The sequence below is a fragment of the Athene cunicularia genome, assembly GCF_003259725.1.
Source record: "Athene cunicularia isolate RWA chromosome 4 unlocalized genomic scaffold, athCun1 chr4_part1, whole genome shotgun sequence".
In the NCBI taxonomy this organism is placed as follows: domain Eukaryota; kingdom Metazoa; phylum Chordata; class Aves; order Strigiformes; family Strigidae; genus Athene; species Athene cunicularia.
This window is the reverse complement of record NW_020799098.1, coordinates 8,711,102-8,731,473: the sequence shown is the minus strand read 5'-3', so window position 1 is coordinate 8,731,473 and position 20,372 is coordinate 8,711,102. Positions and strand designations below refer to the sequence as shown.

General features: G+C 48.5%; 1 protein-coding gene across 2 annotated transcripts in view; it reads right to left on the bottom strand.

Moving 5' to 3' along the window:
* Nucleotides 1-1,186: 1,186 nt before the first annotated feature.
* The window catches only part of NAT8L (N-acetyltransferase 8 like), a 31,641-nt gene continuing 12,455 nt past the window's right edge, over nt 1,187-20,372 (bottom strand). For both annotated transcript variants that reach the window (XM_026846845.1, XM_026846844.1), the window contains exon 3: nt 1,187-5,643. In XM_026846845.1, coding sequence (XP_026702646.1) covers nt 5,276-5,643 — 368 coding nt within the window. In that variant the 3' untranslated portion in view covers nt 1,187-5,275. The remainder of the gene's footprint in view (nt 5,644-20,372) is intronic.

The following is a 20,372-nucleotide window of genomic DNA, read 5'->3' as shown; positions in this document are numbered from 1 at the left end:
GAGACTATTAAATTCAGACATCATGACCTAAAGTATCATCCTCATCCCCCATGGGGACGGATGCAGGGGGGAAATGACTGTCTAGGTCCCAGCTCCAGGGACAGATGTCCCCAGGGTTGTCTACCCCCTGCTTTCACTGAAGGGTGATGCTGAAATGAGTCAAGATACAGAGCTGGCCCTTGGGATCTTAAGAATTTAGGTGTATCCATCTTGCACATAAGCAGAACAACTCATACCCTGCAAGCTGTGACGCTGGCTTTGGGGTTGCAGCTACCTCTGCAGCAACACAAACGCTGGACCTGCTTCTGTGCCACATGTGCCCCTCACTACACACTGCCGGCCAGTTCAACCCTGCAGTGCTGCTGCACCTCAGAGTCGAAGGGCACAGATCATCCTCACAGTCTCCCTATAACATCACCAAACTCACCCTGCTTCCAACAACCATCTTCTATAACAAGCCTGCTGCGCCCTGACAGGGTGACTACACTCCCTGCTATCTCCTCCCATGATGGCCAGCCTGAAAAGCCCTGCAGCCAAGGTACCCCGTGGCTGTGCGTTTCTCCCCCCCAGGCAGGCAGTGCCCTGCAGCAGCCCCAACTTCCCCTGCTGCTCCCTGAGCTGTACGTGCTGCAGCCATAGGAGCAGACAGACTGTGCAGGCCAGAGCCCAGCTCCTGACACTTGGTGCTGTGCGTGGGCACAGCCCCAGCACGCTCGGGGAGAGGTGAAGCCTTGCTCAGAAATACCGTGCCACGTACCGCACCGTAACGGCAAAGTAAGGGAAAGGGACTGCTTCCAGCTGATGGCACTGCCACAAACTTTTCTGCATCTCCCAGCAGAGATGAATTATGGCTGCCATTTCTAAGCAATCGCAGGTGCTGTCTGATGCACTTAAGGGAAAACATGACTTCACAACAAACACCAGTTCATGGGTTTCAAGTAAGATTAGAAATCACTTTCTTTGTTGGTTTGATGGCTCAGCATTGCTGGCCTGGAGCCGTTCAGGGGCCAAGCTTCCCACAGAGCTTAGTGCTAAATATTGCAAGTGCTTGAGATGCCAGTTCGCTCAGGGTGTTCCCACTCCAGAGGGAATAGCCCAGGCTGTGCTGGAGGGCTGGGGCAGCCCTAAGGCTGTGGACCTCAGCCACCACAATGCAGTTTCCTTTTTTTTTTTTTCTTTTCCTTTATTTCATTTTTGGACATCACACCTGGTGCCTTCCCCCATGGAGCAAGGGCTCTGCCCCAGTCCCCTCCGGGCAGAGGACACTCAAGCAGTGCCCACTGCACAGGGATTAGCAGAAGTCATCACAACACTAAGGAGCTGCCAGGCAAGGAAACTGCCTCCTCAGTGCCACCGCATGGCGTGCAGCCAGGGGCAGTGGGCTGCAATAACCAGCGTGCAGAACAAAGGAAAAGCAGGCACCTGGCACAGCTAGGGGAAGTTCCTTCACAACTCCAACTACATCCAAAGTGGTCGTACGAGCCATCATGTTTATAGAGGCTAAAAGCTGAAAGTCGCTCCACTCTTCCACACGCTCCAGCTAGAAGTGTCCTTGGAAAGAGAAACCACCAAAATAAATTAGGAGCATCCCCTCCCATCTCACACTGACATGAGTCTCTGTTGGAATTAAGACTCAACAACTGGCAACAGGATCTCAAGGCGTATCTGGCAATAGGTCCAAGATCACAAGCTCTTCTGATCAGGACCAAACCCACAACCATCTTGTGCTGCTCTGCACTCACACAGCCACTGAACTGGGGTGGGAAAAGTCAAGCCTGGAGAAAGGGGAGATGGGGGTGGTCCCCATGCAGGGATGTGGTGAGCACAGCTATCTGGTGTAGATGGAAGAAGCTCCCCAAAGGGAGACACAACCGATTAGCTGGGATCTTCTGCATGCAATGTTGTTTAAACCAGCGCACCCTGAAAGAGGCAGAGCGACAGATGGATGCCCCAAAGGCAGTTCAACCTCAATGTGTCACCCTGTGAGCTGCACCATGGCCCTGGCAGGGAGGGCAAGGCAGGCTGGACCCTGGGGGGGCAGTGGGTGAGCCTGGTGTGGTCCAGAGCCCTGGAGCCATGCAGAGCAGCCACCTCCTGGCTCCGGAGCTGAGCCCTGAGCTATCACGTTTAGGGAAACTTCCCGTCAATGCAGATGAAACGGCAGTATCACTTGGTGCTCTTAAGCCAACCTTGTCTAATCCTATTCAGAGCAGCTCTGGGTGGGAAAGCAACAGCAACACTGGAGGTCCTGTACCCCTGGTCCCACTGCTGCCAGCAGGGATGCAGCTCTGGCAGCCTCGTGGGCTTCCCAATAAAAACCAGGGCTGTGATCAGTGGTGTTTCACCCGCCAGCTCTCTCCATCCTTCAAGGAAAGCAAAACTCAGCCTATTTGGCACCCAGCCCTTTCCTTCAGAAATGAGCTGTCCTGGCTGGAGAGCTGGGAGCAACCAGCTGGATTTCTTCCAAAGAGCCCGGTCACAAAGCAACTGGCAGAAACATTAAGGGAAGAAATTGGCTTGGCAGCTACTGGCCAAGCGAAAACGACTCAGACTCAGTGCTTATCGGTGCATCTCCAGCATCCGGCGTGCCCAGGGAGGAATGTAGACAGCACCCTGAAAGCTGCACCTTTCCAAAGCACCTATTTCCCAGGCAACTCAACAGGTATTATACGATCAGATACTGTAATATCATCAGTTAAGGTTTACATGTTTTAAAGAAAATACTGGTAACCTGATGGTACTTCTGTGTCTGTGAGATCTGGTGGGATTTATTCCAGGTTTGGCTTTTCTGACAGGATGTGGAGTTTTATTACAAAGGCACAGGTATCAAATAAAACCAGCAACATTCTTTTAAATATCCCAATAAAAAAATTAATGCTCAATTTAGGCTTTATGTATTCCTCCCTTATTAAGAGACTAGTTTTTGTTTTTTTCCCCTCTGGAAAGGTTTTAGTGCAGTGATTATATAGCAACAGAAAAATAAACTAAAAAAGGCACAAACTGTTTTGTGTTTTTTTTTCTTTCAACTTTTGCTAACACTTTATATTTGTCTATTTTACTTCGGTTAATAAATCACTGAATGCAGCAAGAAAATATTCTGCCAATTTCTGTACACTATACAAAAACCCCTACCAACAGTACATTATTTCAGCTTCAGGAGAAATGTACAGCATAGAAAGACTTTTAAAAATATAGTGCCCCATACAGAAATTTTGTTAATTAAGCTCACGGTCTCTTGCTACAGTGCCCTTCACCATCCTCATTTCCCCCCTTATTGCTGGGACACACACTGGGACTCTGCCCCTCCGGCTTCTTACAGGCTGGACCAAGCCTGAGCCCAGCACTGAGCACGCTACTGGGGCTGTGCCAAACGGCTCCTCCATCCCGGCACCCTGAGATGGGGCGAGCCCCCTCCCCGCTGCTCTCATCCAGCGTCGCTGGCCACGTCTCAGTGCTGGGAAAGCTTTCGGCTGGAGAGGAAAGGGCACTTCTCTGTGCGGATGAGATGCAGGCAGCATCCCAGGCGTGGGTCCATGCTGCCCGCCCCTCAGTCCGCCCCACTGCTCCTCTCCTCTCCGCAGCCCCACACCAGCCACCTCCCTTCTGGGGCTCTCCCGCTGATGCTTCCATTGTGTTTGCAAGTGCAAGCGTGGTTAACACATGCTCTACCCTTTCATCAAGTTCATCATGATAGGTGGTGGGGTTCCCCCCCCACTCCCCGCCACACGTATAATACTTCATAAAATAGTAACTTGTTTTTCCCCAGGAACTAAATTAAAGGAGTTTTCCCTTTAAATGTATTAACAGACCTGAACCCCTCCACCCACCCCAAATTAAGTGCAGCCAGAAATGGTTTTCTGTATACTTCTGATACCATGTTTTAAAAATTAAAACCTACTGATCTTCTTTTTCCCCAAGACGTAATTCATGCAAAGTTGCTATTTGTTTAAATAAGTTATAAAAGTTGTTATCTCAGGCTAGAAGAAGCTGTAGTCTTGGTTATTCTTTAGTTGGCAGGCACTGTACATACATACCGGGTACAGACACATGCCGAATCTGCTTTGCATTGCTTTTTGCATTGTACAATTCACAAATCTGACATCATTAAAGCAGTTAATTACCTTTGATGGAAGGCTGCAGTGAGGCCATCTACATTTATCAAACAAGCAGCTGGTTAAGATAAGTACGCTCTTCCCCCACCCCCCCTCGGCGCTCCCCAAAATGCTATTATCTGTCACACGTTGCTTCTCTGAAGTGGTTAGATTTGGTACGCACATTAATGTGCAAATGTGTTGCCATAGGAACTGCAGCCTCCATTACGCCTCAATGACACCATTCAGCAAAAGCCAAAACTAAAAATAATAACAACAACAAAAAACCCCCATAAAAATAAAATTAAAAAAGCAAACAAACAAAAAAAACCCCAAAAGGCAGCAAAGAGAAAGTCCAACGCACATGCGGAGTCTGGCCCAGGACTGCAGGTTACGCGTGGCTACAGAACAGCGGAGGAGATATTTAGGTTTGATCTTAACTTCACACTATGGTACAATGGGGCTCAGAGTTCAGCCGGTCCGAGTCTGTGCTGGCTTAGGAAGGAGGGGGGGAATGGAGCGGAGTCGTGGTTACCGGATGCACCCAGGGTCTCTCAGACATTTGGCAGAATGAGGCACATCCAAAAAAAGTGCAACACCAGTGCCGTGGTGGCAGTGCGATGTGTTTGAGTGCGTACACGCGCTTTCCTCTTCATGCATTGTAGCAAGCGGGTTGAGGAGGGAGGGTTTTTGCTCCCCCCACCTTTTCTTTGAAAACTATTAACCAGTAAATAACGGTAAGACGAATGCATATTCTACTTACTGGTGCATGAAATACTGAAAACTGCATTCAAGTAATATTTCTGCACTATTATGAATGCATCACTATGTTATCTTACATTTGGAAAAGGAGAAGACTATGTACACCAGAGCAGTGGTACTATTTTGCAGTTAAGTTTCTGTGCTTTACGGAGGTACCTGGGAAGGAGAGGCCGCCGCTCCGCTCCGCCCCGCCGGGTCGCAGGACTCCCAGCACCACCACCTACAGCATGCGAGGAAGGAGCGCTGCTCGGCCGGCCGATCGAGCTGCACGGAGCAAACCAAAAGATGACGTGAGGGAACAAAAACTCAACCCAAATTGGCAAATCAACAGTGACGAGAAATAGAAGGGTAATTTATTATTTTTGAAGGGGGAGGAGGAGGAAAAAAAATATTTTTTGTTTGGTTGGTTGGTTGGATTTTTTTTATTCTTCCCGCAGCTGCAGGCGGTAGCGGTGGTAGCGGACCTGGAAAAACATTCTCTCCAATAAGGAGCGTGTCATTCCCGGCAGGGCATAATGTTCGACAACACCCACGTGCTTGAACCCCAAGGACTCGTAGAGCTTGTGGGCTGCCATCTTCACGGCCGTGGTTCCCAGCACAACGGAGGAGTAATTGTTGAGCATAGCAAACTCCAGCACTTTGCGGCCCAGGGCCTTGGCGATCCCTTTGCCGCGGTAGTTGGAGTCGACAGACATGCGGCGCAGCTCCACCGTGTTGTCCTCCTCATTGCCCCGTGCTGCCACGATCCCCACCACGTTGCCATCCAGGACGGCGACCCAGAAACAGGAGCCTGCGGAAGATAAAGCAGCACATGTAGCCACTGGCCACACTGGATGGGCAAGGCAGGCAAAGCACCCATTGACAAACACACCAATGGGAGCTGGGCTTGGGGTCAGAAATCACCTCTCTGTCACATGTGGGGACTAACAACCTCCATAAAGAAAGACCAATCTTTCTTTTCCCTTGATGCTTTGACGGGAATGTTGTTTTCCCAAGGAAAATGCACAGGAGAGTCACTATAAACCAAAACAAGATTCACAGGGACCAAACCTTATGAAGTGTGTTTGGCTGCCATCACACACAGGTAATGATCGATCCTCAACTTGTGGTGGCAGATGACGCTTAACTTCTGACCCGCACGCAGTCACACTCTCCTGGCCCACCCGTAACTTCACTGCAGTGAGTCCCAGATGCCGCCCAGCACAGCCCAGCCCATCTTTGGCTGCTTGTTGCATCCCACCTCAAGACCCAGCGGTGGCACAAGGCAGCCCCTCATATGCTTTGCTGCCGAACTCCTCCTTTACTGGGAGTCACACCGTCCAGCAGCTCTCGTCTGCTGGGCTGGCAGCGCATCACCAGGCTCATTCACTGAGAGCTGCCAATGTGCTCTGGGCAGACCTGTGGTCTCCGAAGCGAGCAGGGGTGGCCACATGCAGGCAGGGAGCCCACAGGGGAGAAGCACAGGGTGGTGCACAAAGCATCCTCGGCTATTTGAGAGGGCAGGACCCAACTGGGATGACAGTGAAGGAGGGAAAGGCTGAACCCCTTTTCCCGGTGCTGCGGCAAGAGGCAGAGAACCAGCTTGGAACAGGGCAGGAGCCCCTGTCCTGGGTCACATCTGGCAGGGCTGGGGCACGGGGAGGTGGTGGAGCCTCCCTAGGTCTGGGAAACCTGTGCCTGCTGTGGGCCAGACACCAAGCCATGGTCCCAACCTCTTGCTGGGACACATAGGGATGCTGGTTTTCAGGTGCAATGCAGGAGCAGCCCTGATGGCTCAGGGCTCCCAGTATCTCCTCCTGCCACCCACTTCTCCATCCATGAGGACCTGATGTGAAAAGTTAAATAAGTGACTCACTGGTTTGTTTCTGACCTTTCCATATCCACATCTGGATATGTAAGCACATCCTTCTCTTGGGGACTTCAGGAGCTCAGTGCAGGACTTGCCTAAGGCAGCTCCAAATAAAATCCAAACTGGGCAGCAAGATGCTGGTAGTGAGAAACTGGAACAACGAAAGCCAACAGAGCACCAACAGGGAAAAACACCATATACACCCCCAGAAAGAGCATCTCCTGTGCACAGCCCTTTTTCCCCACAGGTTGGGGTGCTTGTGGCCAGGTCTCCCCAGCTTTGGAGCTGCTGCTCCTCCTTTGCTGGCCTGCACCAGGCAAGAGCGTCTCATGAGCTGAACACACAGTGCTCAAACAATTCAGGCCAAAACCATGTAGAGTTTCAGTGAGCAAAGCCAGCCCATCCTGAACTGTGCCCTGGCACCAGTCAGCTGGCACACTGCTCCAGGAACAAGGACGCAGCTTAATGAACAGGCTGTGCTTTGGGGGTGCAGGGGGTCAGCACTGCCACTCTGCCATGGGGCTGAAGGGTCCATAAGGCCAATGCTACATTCAAGAGGCCAAAGCAAAAAACAATCTAATCAAAGCCCAGCAATCTGAAGGGCACCCAGTTTGGCTTGGAACAAGCACGCTGGGGTCCCAAGCACTCCAACCACAGCCCCAGTTATGAAGCTCAAATAAAACTGGACCTCACTGGAGAGAAGGACCAATACCATCCCACCCCACTGCTCATACTGGCCAACAAACAGTAAAGCTGATGCAATTAGAAACTGCTGTTAAGTCTTGAGTGTTACAGCATCACTTGGCCCCACCAGCAAGGGGACTTGGAAAAAAAACAAAACAAAACTGCAAATGAAACTCAAGTAATGAATTACTCAGGTCTTAACTAAAGATCTTTACAGAAAATTCTGGTGAAGGAAAAATGAACTAAGACCACCAGTGTTGTCAGCACAGGTCAACTGTGACCTTAGGTTGGATATTGGTGAATTAACACCCAGGAAAGCCACTGTTCAATTAAAGCAGCTAATCAGGGGCACTGACATGTCTCTCGCCAAGTGCTGACTTTCAGTGTTCAGGAGGAACATGGCTTCACCCGGAGGAACAGGATCCCATCACAGGAGAAACCTCTGGCACACTGCAACCTGCCACAGGCTAAACAGAAGAAAACCTGACTTGAGCAGCAGCTCCATCTTTAGCACCAACCCTGCCAACCACTCCAACCCAAGTGCATAGTATGTCTCTGTAAGGGTTGGCATTAAACAGTCTGCATGGGTGCTCAGAGGTGCACAGCACTGGTCCCCCTGCAAAATGGGCAAGGCATGGGGAGTGTAGCGAATAAGGCAACTCAAGAGTCCTTTGCTACTGGAAGAGAACAAAGCACAGGGCAGAGGGAGATCTCCCAGGCTGCTGCCTGTGGGACAAATGCACCTTGTGACTCGGCAAAGCCATCAGGAAGAAACAGCTGAGGTCTTCCACACTTCCCCACGGCACAGCCCAGCTGCTGAGGAAAAGCTGGGTATGAACAGGGCACGGGGAACCAGCCCAGGCTCAACTCAATACACCAGGGCTCATCCCCACCTTCAGACCGATGCACAGCTCCAGCAACACTCACTTTTGTTCCCAGAGCAAGCAAGTCATTATGCTGTCGCTATCTAGGTCAACAGCTAATTTTTAAAACACCAGGACCCATCCTGACCCATTTATCATGAGCAGTTAAGATGTCTCTGCTGCTGCGTTGACAGTGCAACTTGTTCCCCTGCATTCACCCGCATCTCAAAGCATTAATTTATTCAGACACGACCCCAGATGAAGACCTACAAGTGCTGAAACCCAGCAGCCGCCTTCCATCTGAATACAAATCGCAGGGCTGAGGGCTCACCACTCTCGGCTCCGCAGTGCTGTTTTTAAACCGCTCATCACATTGCAGCTCTGCCCAATGCACCCACCAGCCCATCCACCACGCCTCTGGCAGCACAGCAAGCACACCACCAACTTAGGGCCACACTGATCCTCACCCTACATGCACAGCTACCAATTTCAGCCCCTGCAGCATAGTCCAAAAAGAAGGTTCATGAGTCCCACCATGTTTGGGGAGCAGAGGTGGGATGCTCCCCAGGGGGCACATGGGGCTGTCCCCAGCACCCGCCTGGTCCTGAGGCAGCCCCAAGAAGCGCCATATGCCAGCCATCAACTGGTGCCCACCAAGCCAGTGGCACAGCCACCACATCCCTCTCATCCAGCACAGCACCTCCTCCTGGTGCTTCTTCAGCAAGTTTGCCTCGTTTTCCTCAAACCAGAGATACCAACCTAGGTTCCTCTCGGCCCAAGGTTATGCGATTGCTTCCCTGTTTGCTTCCCACTTTTATTCATGATTTTCCCTTCTTAGCAAGCACCTCTCCTCTGTGCCCACCAAGCACAAGAGACTGCTAAAGCTCACTCAGCAACACTTCCCACATTTGTAAAACAGCACGTTTCTAGTATTTTTGGGTCTTCTGCCTATTTAAAATCCAAATCTGGCATGCATGCCACATCAGAGCCCACAAGGCCCTTCACACCCCCATCCTCCTCCAACCAGCCTCCAGGATGGACGCCGTACCCTCACCACCCGGGTAGGGACCAGCCCGGTTGCAAGCAGCATGACAGCACACCCGCACTCCTTGTTAGTTTTTACTTACAACTTTAAATCTTAATTATAATGATTCTGAATTCAACGTGAAAAGAAATAGTATCTGGCACATCTCCCAGTGTGTTGTGCACGCAATGCTTATAATTAGCAGCAGACAAGACACATCTGCTCAAACAATGCGAGTTGTATTCGGCTCTTGTTTACACCAGCACCATCAATCCCCAAGATGTTTGCCCTGCCACCCACCTTGTGTCTGCACCTGCTCTGAGAATCACCAGTGGCCAGATCCTTCAGCCTGATAAAGACACCTCAATTTTCCAAAGGTGGCTACAAGCCCAGGAGCAGCTTTCACCCATGGGGTTGTCAAATCCCTCCTTCCAGGGAGCTGCATCTCATTCAGATGGGGATTTGCTACTGAAAGCTGTTCTGGGGTCCCATCATTTGCTGCTGACCTTGGGCTGAGACCTTCTCTCCTCTGGGCAAACCCTTCAGATTCAGAGCAGGAACCCTAAAGATCTACAGTTTGCTTTTTTACCTAAACTCAACATGTTTTCAGCGATCCTAGCCAGCTGCAGCTCCTCACCATATTCACTCTTCCATCAACACTTACTCTGAAGCAGGGTGGAAGCACCCTGGGAAAACCACCCCACACTGCCACCCCCCAGGGCTGGGGGGTTCTCTTCCAGATCTTTTCTGGACTGAGGGGATTGACTCAGAGCCTGTCTTGTTTTTGCACTTTTTCACACCTAGGATGAAATAAAATTAACTTCATCTCACCTGTCAGTAATGAGCAACAGCCATGTTTGCAGTGCTATTAATAGCAGGAGCTGACGTTTTACTCTCTCACACTTGCTATCTGAAAATAATCACTGCTGCAAAGATAAACACAAACCCTGACGGCTACGACTCTCCCTGCCCTTCAGATACTCATCTCATGGCAGCATCTCTGCCTTCGCCTTCATCTGTCTCCATCTCCTGGGGTCCCCTGTCAACGCATCACTACTGTCATCCAAAGCCCTTCCAGCTCACTCCAAGTCTGTTCTTCATGGATGTCTTGCATTTAACTACAGATGCCCCATGAACACCTCTCAGGAGTATTGGAGGTACCTACTGGAGGCATTAGCTGTTTCCAACCAAACACCAAGCCTCTTGACTCCCAATCTGATCTGGCCCCTTCAGGCTGCCAACAGGTGAAGGTGAGAAGCAGCAGCCATGAAAAGCTCACCACCACCTTGCTTAGCTTTCTCCACTCCCACAGCATGCTGCCTTACCACAGAGTTTCCACTTTAGGAACTGAGACAAAAGCTGTAATAAAGGAAGAAATTTTTTACAGTGACAGGGGCGATACACTGGAATAGGTTTCCCAGAGAAGCTGTGGGTGCCCCACCTTTGGAAGTGTCCAAGGCCCGGTTGGATGGGGCTTTGAGCAACCTGGTCTATTGAAATATATTCCTGCCCATGGCAGAGGGGTTGGACTAGATGATCTTTAAAGTCTCTTCCAACCCAAACCATTCTATAAAAAAACCCCAAACCTTGGGATGCATGCATCTATGAAAAAGTCACAAAATGGCTGTGATGTGTGTAACAAGGAAGATAATTTTGGGTTGTTTCACAGCAAGGTCAGACATGGTTCCTCAGCTGATGGCACTTAGGGCCTGAAAGCACACACAATTGCTTTGTCTTTCTGCTGTAAATTTAAGGATGATTCCCAGCTTTTGAGGGTCAAACGAGAGCATTCTTCTAATTGGCACAGCCCTCTTCCACAGTACAGGCTGCCCTCAGGCTCCACGTGCTGCTGCCAGCCCCACACCCCGAGGCTTTCAGAGAGTGGTGGCACCGTGCTGGCCACTTACCCTCCACTCAAAGCACCCACCACTCCTGCCCAAGGGACGACATGCCATGCCATGCCCCAGCTGTGCTCACAAGCCTCCTCTCCAGCTCTCCTCCACCATCATGAGCTGCACAGCTCTCCCCCACACAGCCGACAAGGATGGTGGGTGAAAATAAATTCATTTATTTTTGCTGCAAATTCTTCTACACCCTTTGGTGAATAAAAGGCCGGTGGGTGGATGGGTGGAAAGATTGGAGCCAAAAGCAACAGCAGAGAGTACTGCTAGAAGAGATGGGGAAAATGAGACATCAGCCTTCCCCACCAGCATAAGTCCTACATGATTGACTATAGCAGGTTCCCACAGCTTTCCTAAGTCCCTCAGCGTTCAAGGACCACTACCCCGAAACCCAGAATTTAGCAGCAGTGTGTTGCTCTGAAAAAGCAAAGCTCTGTCTGCCAGGTAAAATCAATTGTTTTCTAGTAAATTCTAGTATTTACATAGGAGAGCTCTGATGTCCCAAGACATCCTGAGCTCACATGGTCCTCCTGGGTGCCAGCACCTGTGCACCAAGGGGTGAGGGGCTGAGCCAAGTAAAACCTACACCTGCTTCCCACAGGGCTGAAGAGAGGACAGAGCAGCTCCTGCAGCCACCACCAACTGCTGGTGCTAATTCTGCATGGGTGGGGTTGCATCCCCTCAGCAAGGAGTTTTCCTTGGAAGCTAAACACAGGGCAAGTATGGAAGCCTTCCCCAGAGGCAGGCCAGTCTTTTCCCTCTTTCTTTAAGGGTGGCACCACTATCTCCTGCAGCTGAGCTTTTATGAACTCTTGAGGGTTTTTTGTGGAACATAATTTTCAGACAGACATGCAACTTCTCAAAGCAATGTCCCTTCAAGTACGGACTGTGATTTTCAGTTCTGCAGTGACGCAAATGTGAGAAATTCCCTTTTTGGCTCAAAGATGTCCTGGGTTCCATCCTCAGAGCATTGTCCAGAGGAGGGGACCAGCAGAGCCACTCAGCAGCTACCACCACCACTGCTGGGAACCAGCTGTGCCAACACCAGCTCCTCTGCACACTCACAGCAGAGCCAGGAGGCACTGGCCACTGTAAGAAAAGGAAGGTGATAATAAGAGAAATTCTGACCAGGCCCTCAAAATTAAAAACTAGGAACCTGCATCCCTAGCAGAGATGTGATGTGCAGGTGTGAGCTCTGGGAAGGGAGGGAGGCTGCCCACAGACTTGGTGAATGTCTTCAGGGCACTGCTGGGAGAAACAGCATCCTACACAGGGCAAACATAGTGCTTAGGGATATAGTGTAGTTGAGAACAGTCAGTGTTAGGTTAATGGCTGGACTAGATGATCTTCAGGGTCTTTTCCAACCTAGATAATTCTATGAAACATCCCCCTCTCACCTACATTTTTCCCCCCAGGCTGCTACAAAGGGACAAAGGGGGAAAAAGCCCAAATGTAAAAACCCCCAAATTATCCCTGTGCTTCTCATAGGACAGGACCTGCAATTGCCTGTGCCCCTCACTCTTGATATACCTACATAAAAGCTTAACAAAAGTGACAGGCTTGCTAACCCCAGAGATCTTAATGCCCCAAACTCCCTGTGACTCACTAATATACCACGGCACAGCCCATGCAACACTAGTGCATGGAAATACCTGGACACAGAAAATGCAACACACTGTCGTATCATGAAGCTTTAAGTATTTGTGCTTGGAATCTCTTGTTCATCCTCCTATGCCATCTTCTGGGGTGATTTTGGCCAGAGCAGCAGTCATTTCTGCCAAGCAGAGGTGGTCCAAGCAAGGTCCAACCAGGGGTGCCCTGCACATGCTGTGCAGTTATTACCTATTTATAGATAACCAGTTAAAGAGCCCCAAAATTCAGTGTCTCTCCTATTTTACATACCTTGCTTTAAGACAGGCAGGCTGTACGCAGAAGCAAGCAGACAGTCCCCAGCCCAAAGCTGGCTGTGCCATGCCTGTGTATTGCTGATGCCATTTAAATCCCTGCCCTTTAATCCCAACTGGGTTTTGAAGAGGGACCACAGGAACTCAGCATTTGAAGCACCTCTCCCTTTCCTTCCCCTCCATCACTGGTGAAACACAGGGCAGACCAGCTGAGCTGCATCAACATCAAGGGAAACAGGTGGCTCTTCTGGGGAGAGCGCAGCTGCCATGATGGGAATGCGGTCTGGGGCACACACATGGCACATCTGCTGCCCGGCCACAGACATGGGCAGCTTGGGCACAGGGGCTAACCAAGGACAGGTAACAACTGTACCTGCTACTGACTGCAACTGCTTGACTAGCCAGGATGGGGATGGATTTACTTCTCTGTTTATGAGGTACATTATTATCCTATTTTCTCTCCTTACCACCATCTTTCCTATGTCTTGAGTTTCTCTCCTCTCCACCTTTCTCATTCCCCTTGGCTTCAAGCAGGGCTGCCTAACAGCTCACACAACTCCTGCTAATAACACTACACTTGACTTCAGTTAAAAGGCTGGAGGGCTCCTACAAAATAATGGCATTTCAGAGTAGTTTATGGCCATGGAAACCAGGTGCGATGTGAGAGACCTTGACTCAAGACACTCCTGACACCCATGAGCATCTCTCAACACCAGACAAGGCCCAGGCATGGGAGAACAAAAAATGTCAGGGACACATAAGAATTATTCATGCATGAAATTAGAAATGCTGTGGGACCCCTTCCCTCACATAAATAACTCCACATAACCTATCACTGCAGGATTCATTGCCCTGTTATAAATAATTCTCTGCTGGAAGAGCACAGGGTAGCGAATCTATATGCCGAGGGTGGGTGACACCCCTTGATTCATGGGGCATCTGGGCAGCAGGCAATGAGATCACCTACCCAGAATGAAAAGAAGATGGATGAATTGGTTCTGAGTAACCAGCTCAGCTACTTCTCCAACCACCTTGTTTTCCATCCTTGCTACTTTTTACCTTTGTTGTTGTTAGCAAGGGCTGTAACTACTTAGAACCATCCCTAAGCTCAGGCAAAGCCTCCATAGCTGCAATCAGATCAGTGGGACGACAGTGACATCCAGCATTCGACCTGCAACATAGCCACGGCGCAGTTTCATGCACATTCGCTACCAGAAACACCCTGACCATGACCCACAACAGCTCTGGGTCTCAAATCGCTCCAGGAGACAGGAATTCAGAGGTGGCCTCTGCAGCTGATAAACCTAAGCATAAAATGAGACACGGTGGGTGATCGGCTTTTGAACCGCAAGCAATAGCTGGGCAAAATGTCTGTGCAAACCCAAAAGTGTATTTGGATTCAGACTGGTATATGCTGTAGTGTGCCACCACTGATAAACCTGAGGCAGCAGCACACACTGTACATGTGATGATCCCACCAGGTTTTGCTGCAGCCCAGCTTTACCTTCACCTGGGTATGGAAATAGTGTGGGGTTGCAATTTGGAGTAACAGTACAAGAACTGACATTCATCAGTGCCTGCTCCATGCCTCCTGACAGAGCTGGTTTGTCCTCAAAAGCATCCAACTACTTTATCATAGGTATTACCTTTTGGACTGTCAAAGCCCCTGGAAAACTCCTAAGATGTTGACAGCTAGCTACAGTTTACTTTCATGCTAATATTTTGACTGGAGAAAAGAGAAACATTCTGCAGCAAACAGACTTCAGAAAGCAGCCAGGTTTGGACCTAAACAGCATATCCTGCTGTCACTGCTGGGGATGTAACCCAGCAGACATTTCTAATCTTCTTAAAAACCTTTGCTTTAAGCTTCACCCTGTTTCTCTGAAACAGCTATATGACAGCTCCTACCCGTGCACCTTACTTGTCTAAAGCTTCAGGAGGACCCAAGCCTGGACATCTGGATCAGCGCAAGCTGTTGGTGGCCATAGCCCATGTCAGCACTTCACAGGTTGATTTTTTTCAAACAGGCTTCAGTCCCGCGGGGCCCAGAGTGTCATCACATGTGACAGCACCAGGGGAGCTCAGCAAAGCCCTGGGAAGCGCTCGGCACATCTCAGGAACAGGCTTTTGATGAGACAGCTAGAAATTGAGGTGATGCTGCAGACGGGGTAGACAGCCCTTCCAGCACATTTCAGAGGGTGCTATATTAAGAAGTGCAACAGCAGGACTTTAAAATCTTGTATCTGGCTCTTTTTGCTGGCTGTGGTGCACCTTGAAAAGCAAAAACTGTAATAACGCCAACGTATAACAACTGTTCAAGAAAAGGCTGCAGAAGCAGTTATGGGGGGATTAGAAGTACCCTGGTTATCAGAGGGCATATTTAGCCTGGTCCAGTGCTCTGCTCTCAACTATTGAAAAGAAGGACATGTTACAAAGAAGAGACAAAACCACCAATGTTGCGATTGGGGTCTACCTGCTGGGTCATCAAAAGAAAGGACGGTTTGAGAAACCAGGCATTGTTGGTGGTTTTTGCATGTGAGCAATTGTCATCGATAAGCAAAGAATTAAATAGCTTAAAGGAGCAGATAAAGACTAGAATATGCGATTTTGGCCTGGCATTGTCCTCAGGGCTAACTGGATGCTGAGTCCCAGCTCAATGGAGCTGGCTCAGCAGAATAGACTGGTCTGCACAAATGGGCAAAACCAGAAAAAAAAAGTATTTAAAGTACTTGCAGACTACATGTTCCCTGTGCATCCAAAATCCATGCTAAGCCTATCAACTGCAGCGTCAGATCTTAAGTAAACCAATGCTTTAAAATTAGACTGTTTTTTAGTTAGAAGTTTAAAGAAAAAAGAAATCAAGTCCTTCTGTCAGCTTTGCTAGACTGTGCCCTTCCAGCAACTGCTCCAAAAGACTGATATGACAATTAACTCTTTGTTAGTTAAATTTGTTTACAAGATCAAATGAATTGCTGGTTGTGTTTTAAACCAGCTCCTTAAAAGGACAGTGTTAAGGCTTGGTCTCCATCTTCTACATCAGTCTCTCACTATATGACTTTAGTGCTTTCAGAAAGGTACTGAACTTACATTACAGCACTTTCCACTTCCAAATACTGAAAAATCTGGAAAATCTACAATTATTGGATGTTTTAGAATTCATTATTTGCTAACTGACTTTTACTTCACAGGCATTACTGTAAAAAGGCACTGAGCAATAATCATCAAATGACTTCCTTTTATCTTAGAGTTGTCCTAGCCATAAATCATACAGGGATAACAGATAGAATCGATCTTATTTTCGCCATCCATCATTACTCGTCTGGTCTAAATTTAGCAAAGACTCCCTTTAGATCAATACAAGTGTCTGTATCTACATAGGTATTGCACCAAATGCCTCACAGCAAAGAGAGAAACTAACATTACATTTACTTAAGGTTAAATAATAAATGCAATTCTGAGCTCTACAAGGACTTCCAAGGAGTTTTATGCTGCTCTAACCGAGGTCAACAACCTTTAAGGTAAATCACCCTCCAGAAGAGCCCTTCTTCTGCAAATGACCACAGCAAAAGTCTACACAGCTCACAGCAAACAATTACTTCTAGCCAGGAACAAGGTAGGCAAGATGAACGGCGCCCAAGATGTTGGTTCAAAAAGTAGGGCATAATGATGCATTAGGACAGAATAACCCATCTACGCATGCAAACTCTTTAAAACAGAGTCAAGGGTGAGAGGTTCCTGCCCTACCTTAGAGCCAGATCACCCCCCAATAGCAAAAAGGGAGGGACTAAAAATATTTGCATATTTAAAATGTGACAGACAAAAAAAAAAAACAAACCGAAACACACACCAAAACAGGACTACATTGCTTACATCACTTTTATGGGCATCAAGGACAGAAGAACTGGGAATAGGTCACCCCCAGCATGTAGCAACAGCATTTTACAACACATAATCCAAATGCATGGAATGGGGCTCCCCAAGTGCTGGAGCAGATGCTGACTGGTTCTGCAAACATACCCAAATCTACATCTGTAAGGCAGAGAAGTGATAGAAAAGGGCAACGGCACAACATTCAATTGTAAATCATGTAAAGGATGCATACATTCAGCCAAACATGCTGTACAGCATGTTTCAGTGGTTCTGAACATGGGGTTTTTCCCTGCTTAGCACATTCCTGCTGCCCTCAAAAGCCTCTGAATGAGGACTTCACTACCACAGCAGCTGTTGAGCAATAATAACAAGTAGCAGTTAAGAATATTTATGGTGCAGTAACCCTGACCAGAAAAAGTCTCAGACCCCAGGGCAGCTCCTCTCCTTTCCTTCCTGGGGCATACCAGGAATTGACAGACAGGGACTACATTTCAGCAAATGCTGCACAGCAAAGAGAAGCTACCATGATACTGTCCTAACACTAATGATAAACACAACTTTGTTGCACTCAAAGCCTTTCTTTCTGCAGATGACTTGAGTTTCACTAGAATCCTACCCTGTTGCTAACACAAAGAATCAAACCTTCCTGAACTCTAACTTTCCATTGTATTAATAATCTACAGGAGTGAAACAGCAGCCACAAGGAATTGTATTTTCTCTCAAACCACAGTGAAGAATTCATTACTCAACATAGAAGATATCAGGAAAAAAAAAAAAAGGTTCAGGGCACAGATTTGGTACAAACTACCAGCTGAAGTTAGAAGGTACATGGCTTGATCTGGGTCTATTGCAAGCAATAAATATTTCTTCCTATTTCTAGCACAGCAGCTTGAAACAGCGCTGCATACCCTTCCCAGAGCTCACGCATCCAACAAGGACACCAGTTAGAATCAGTTGGGACCAACCCACCCCATCCTATCACAGCATGTGAACAGTCACCATCTGCTACACTAAGATGAGCCCCCAATAATCCACTGCAATGGACTGGGAAGAGCTCAAGAAGCAAGGAACGAGGGTGGCACTGAAGCACAGCTCACTACCTCTGCCCCCCTAGCTGCTCACCAAAGGTGCTTCTTTGGGCATTTCTCACTGGGATGAATCCTGTCTGATGATCCTGTCAGTACAGGCCCCTCAACCAATGGGTCAAACCTATTGCCCTAACCTCTGGGTAAGGAGCAGATGACTAAATAACAGGGGACTGAAATGATAATAAAGCTGGTAAGGACAATCTGGTTTTGGTCAAACCACCAAACCCACAGTCTCTCTGCCCTGCTGCCATCAAGGCAGAACAGTGTCTCTGCAGACACACACATCCTGGCATGGACAGTGATGGAAAACAAAAGCAATTTCCACCTGCAGCATGCCAAGAAACAAGGCCTGTCCCTTGGAAAGGGGATGTGCCATGCACTTCTGACATGCAAGGCTAGAGGTAGCAACAGGATTCACGCTTCAGTTTGTAGCAAATGCAACTCCTGACCTGGATAAATAAATAAGTAACTAGGAAACCTCTCTGGAAGCAAACTTTCTAAGTATTCCTTTAAGTGCTTTTAACACAATCATGGAGGTCTTCCTCCAGCAAGGACTCTTACCCTACAATACACCAACCAGCCCATCCTCTTCTGGAAGAGCAGGGAAGGAGGTGCTCACCTCACCACATGGGACTAGACCCGTGCTGCTGTGGGGCTGAACCTGGCCCACTGACAGCAGCAGGCACCTCCTGGTGTTTGCACCTTCCCACACCTCCGACCCAATCCTCAACCAGCCAAGAGGGTGGTGGTGACTCCAGTGGTCAGGTAGAATCAGCAGACAGGGGTACTGCTGAGTTTCCATCCCACTGTGCTTGTAAAGCCTGGCTGCAGGACATGCTGAGCCCCTCCTGAGATGGTGGAGGGGGGGTCCTCAGCCCTTCTGTGCAATCAGGCCATTGTGACAGCCAGGACTCCCAGGGACACTACTGCAATGGGTGCACTCTACTTGAAAATAAACGCAGGCTTTTTTCCATCAGAAGAGGCCTGTGAAGGCAACCTACTGTCCTTCAGATACCACCTCCCCATGGCAATCATCCCACCACAGGCTCCCCCTCACACTGCAGACCCCAGCAAGATTTCTCGAGCAGTGTGAGCCTCCATCAGCACACATTGGTTCAATTTTTAATTCTCAACAAACTGGTAGGAATGCCATGTGTAAAGCCAGACCACTGCCATGGTGCAGAAAAACACACAACTGGATGCTCACTGTTGTTAAAACCAATGTGTTTCTACATCCCTCCTTCAGTACATCAAGGCTAATGCATCTTGGGTGTAAATCTACTGAACTCCACTACTCCAGACTGAAACTAGCACATTTATTTAATGAGGCAGCATAAGAAAATTCTACGTCCATAAATACAGGAACATCTGTCGGGCTGGGCACAGACAATGGACCTGTTGCGGATGATGCATTAACAGAAAATGAAATTTATATGTATAAATCTCTAAATCTCTAAAATTAAAAAGGAAAAAACCCTTTACCACGTGTTCAGACTACCATGCCAGACCAATCAGACCAAAAAGTCCCTACAAAATCCTAATTCAGTTATTCCCAGATCTCCTGTGATGACTGTCTATCATCACTTCACCCCCCACATCCATGTGAGTAGGGTTCCTTTGAGCCCCAGCCTCAATACCAGTCATAAGAGCCAGGGATTTGAAAGAGATTTGAAAAATAAATCAATGGAGTGAGTAGGTAATGGGCCATGTCTCACTCCATCAGGAAGACACGTGGGAAAGGAAGAGCAGTCTGCTCAGGGCTAGTGAAAGCAGATACTTTCATGTCATGTACCATCAACTTGTGGCATGCTCATTCACCAAGTATCTGCAGAAAGGGGATCAACTTATAAGAACAGCACCTACAGCAACCAGAGCTGAGAGAGATGCAAATCCACACAAACCTAGGTAGAAATGCAGGATTTGGGGGATCCACTGGATTTTCCCAACTACAAAGTCAACACTAAATAACACTAAGTCACCATACCTGGTGCTAAGACAGGGCAGAATGAGTATAACTCATTCACAGCTGCAACTCCTCCTTCTGAGGCACCAGTTTTCCCTTAAACATCATAAATTCATCTTGCAGGCAGCTGATAGCACACACAGCAAACTCAAGGTTTATTCCATCACTGCATTTCCCATTTATGTCACAGGTCTCCAGTAAATATCAAAAGAGCACTTGGACCTCTACTGAAGGATGCCCCTCAACATACGCTAAAAACCCAACAAGAGACAAGGGATTTAAGCCTACAATTAAATTAAAGCAAATGCTCCACTGAATCTTTAAGCCAAACTGTCCCAAAGTTTGGTCTCAGTGAATGGGGGGGGGGGGGGTG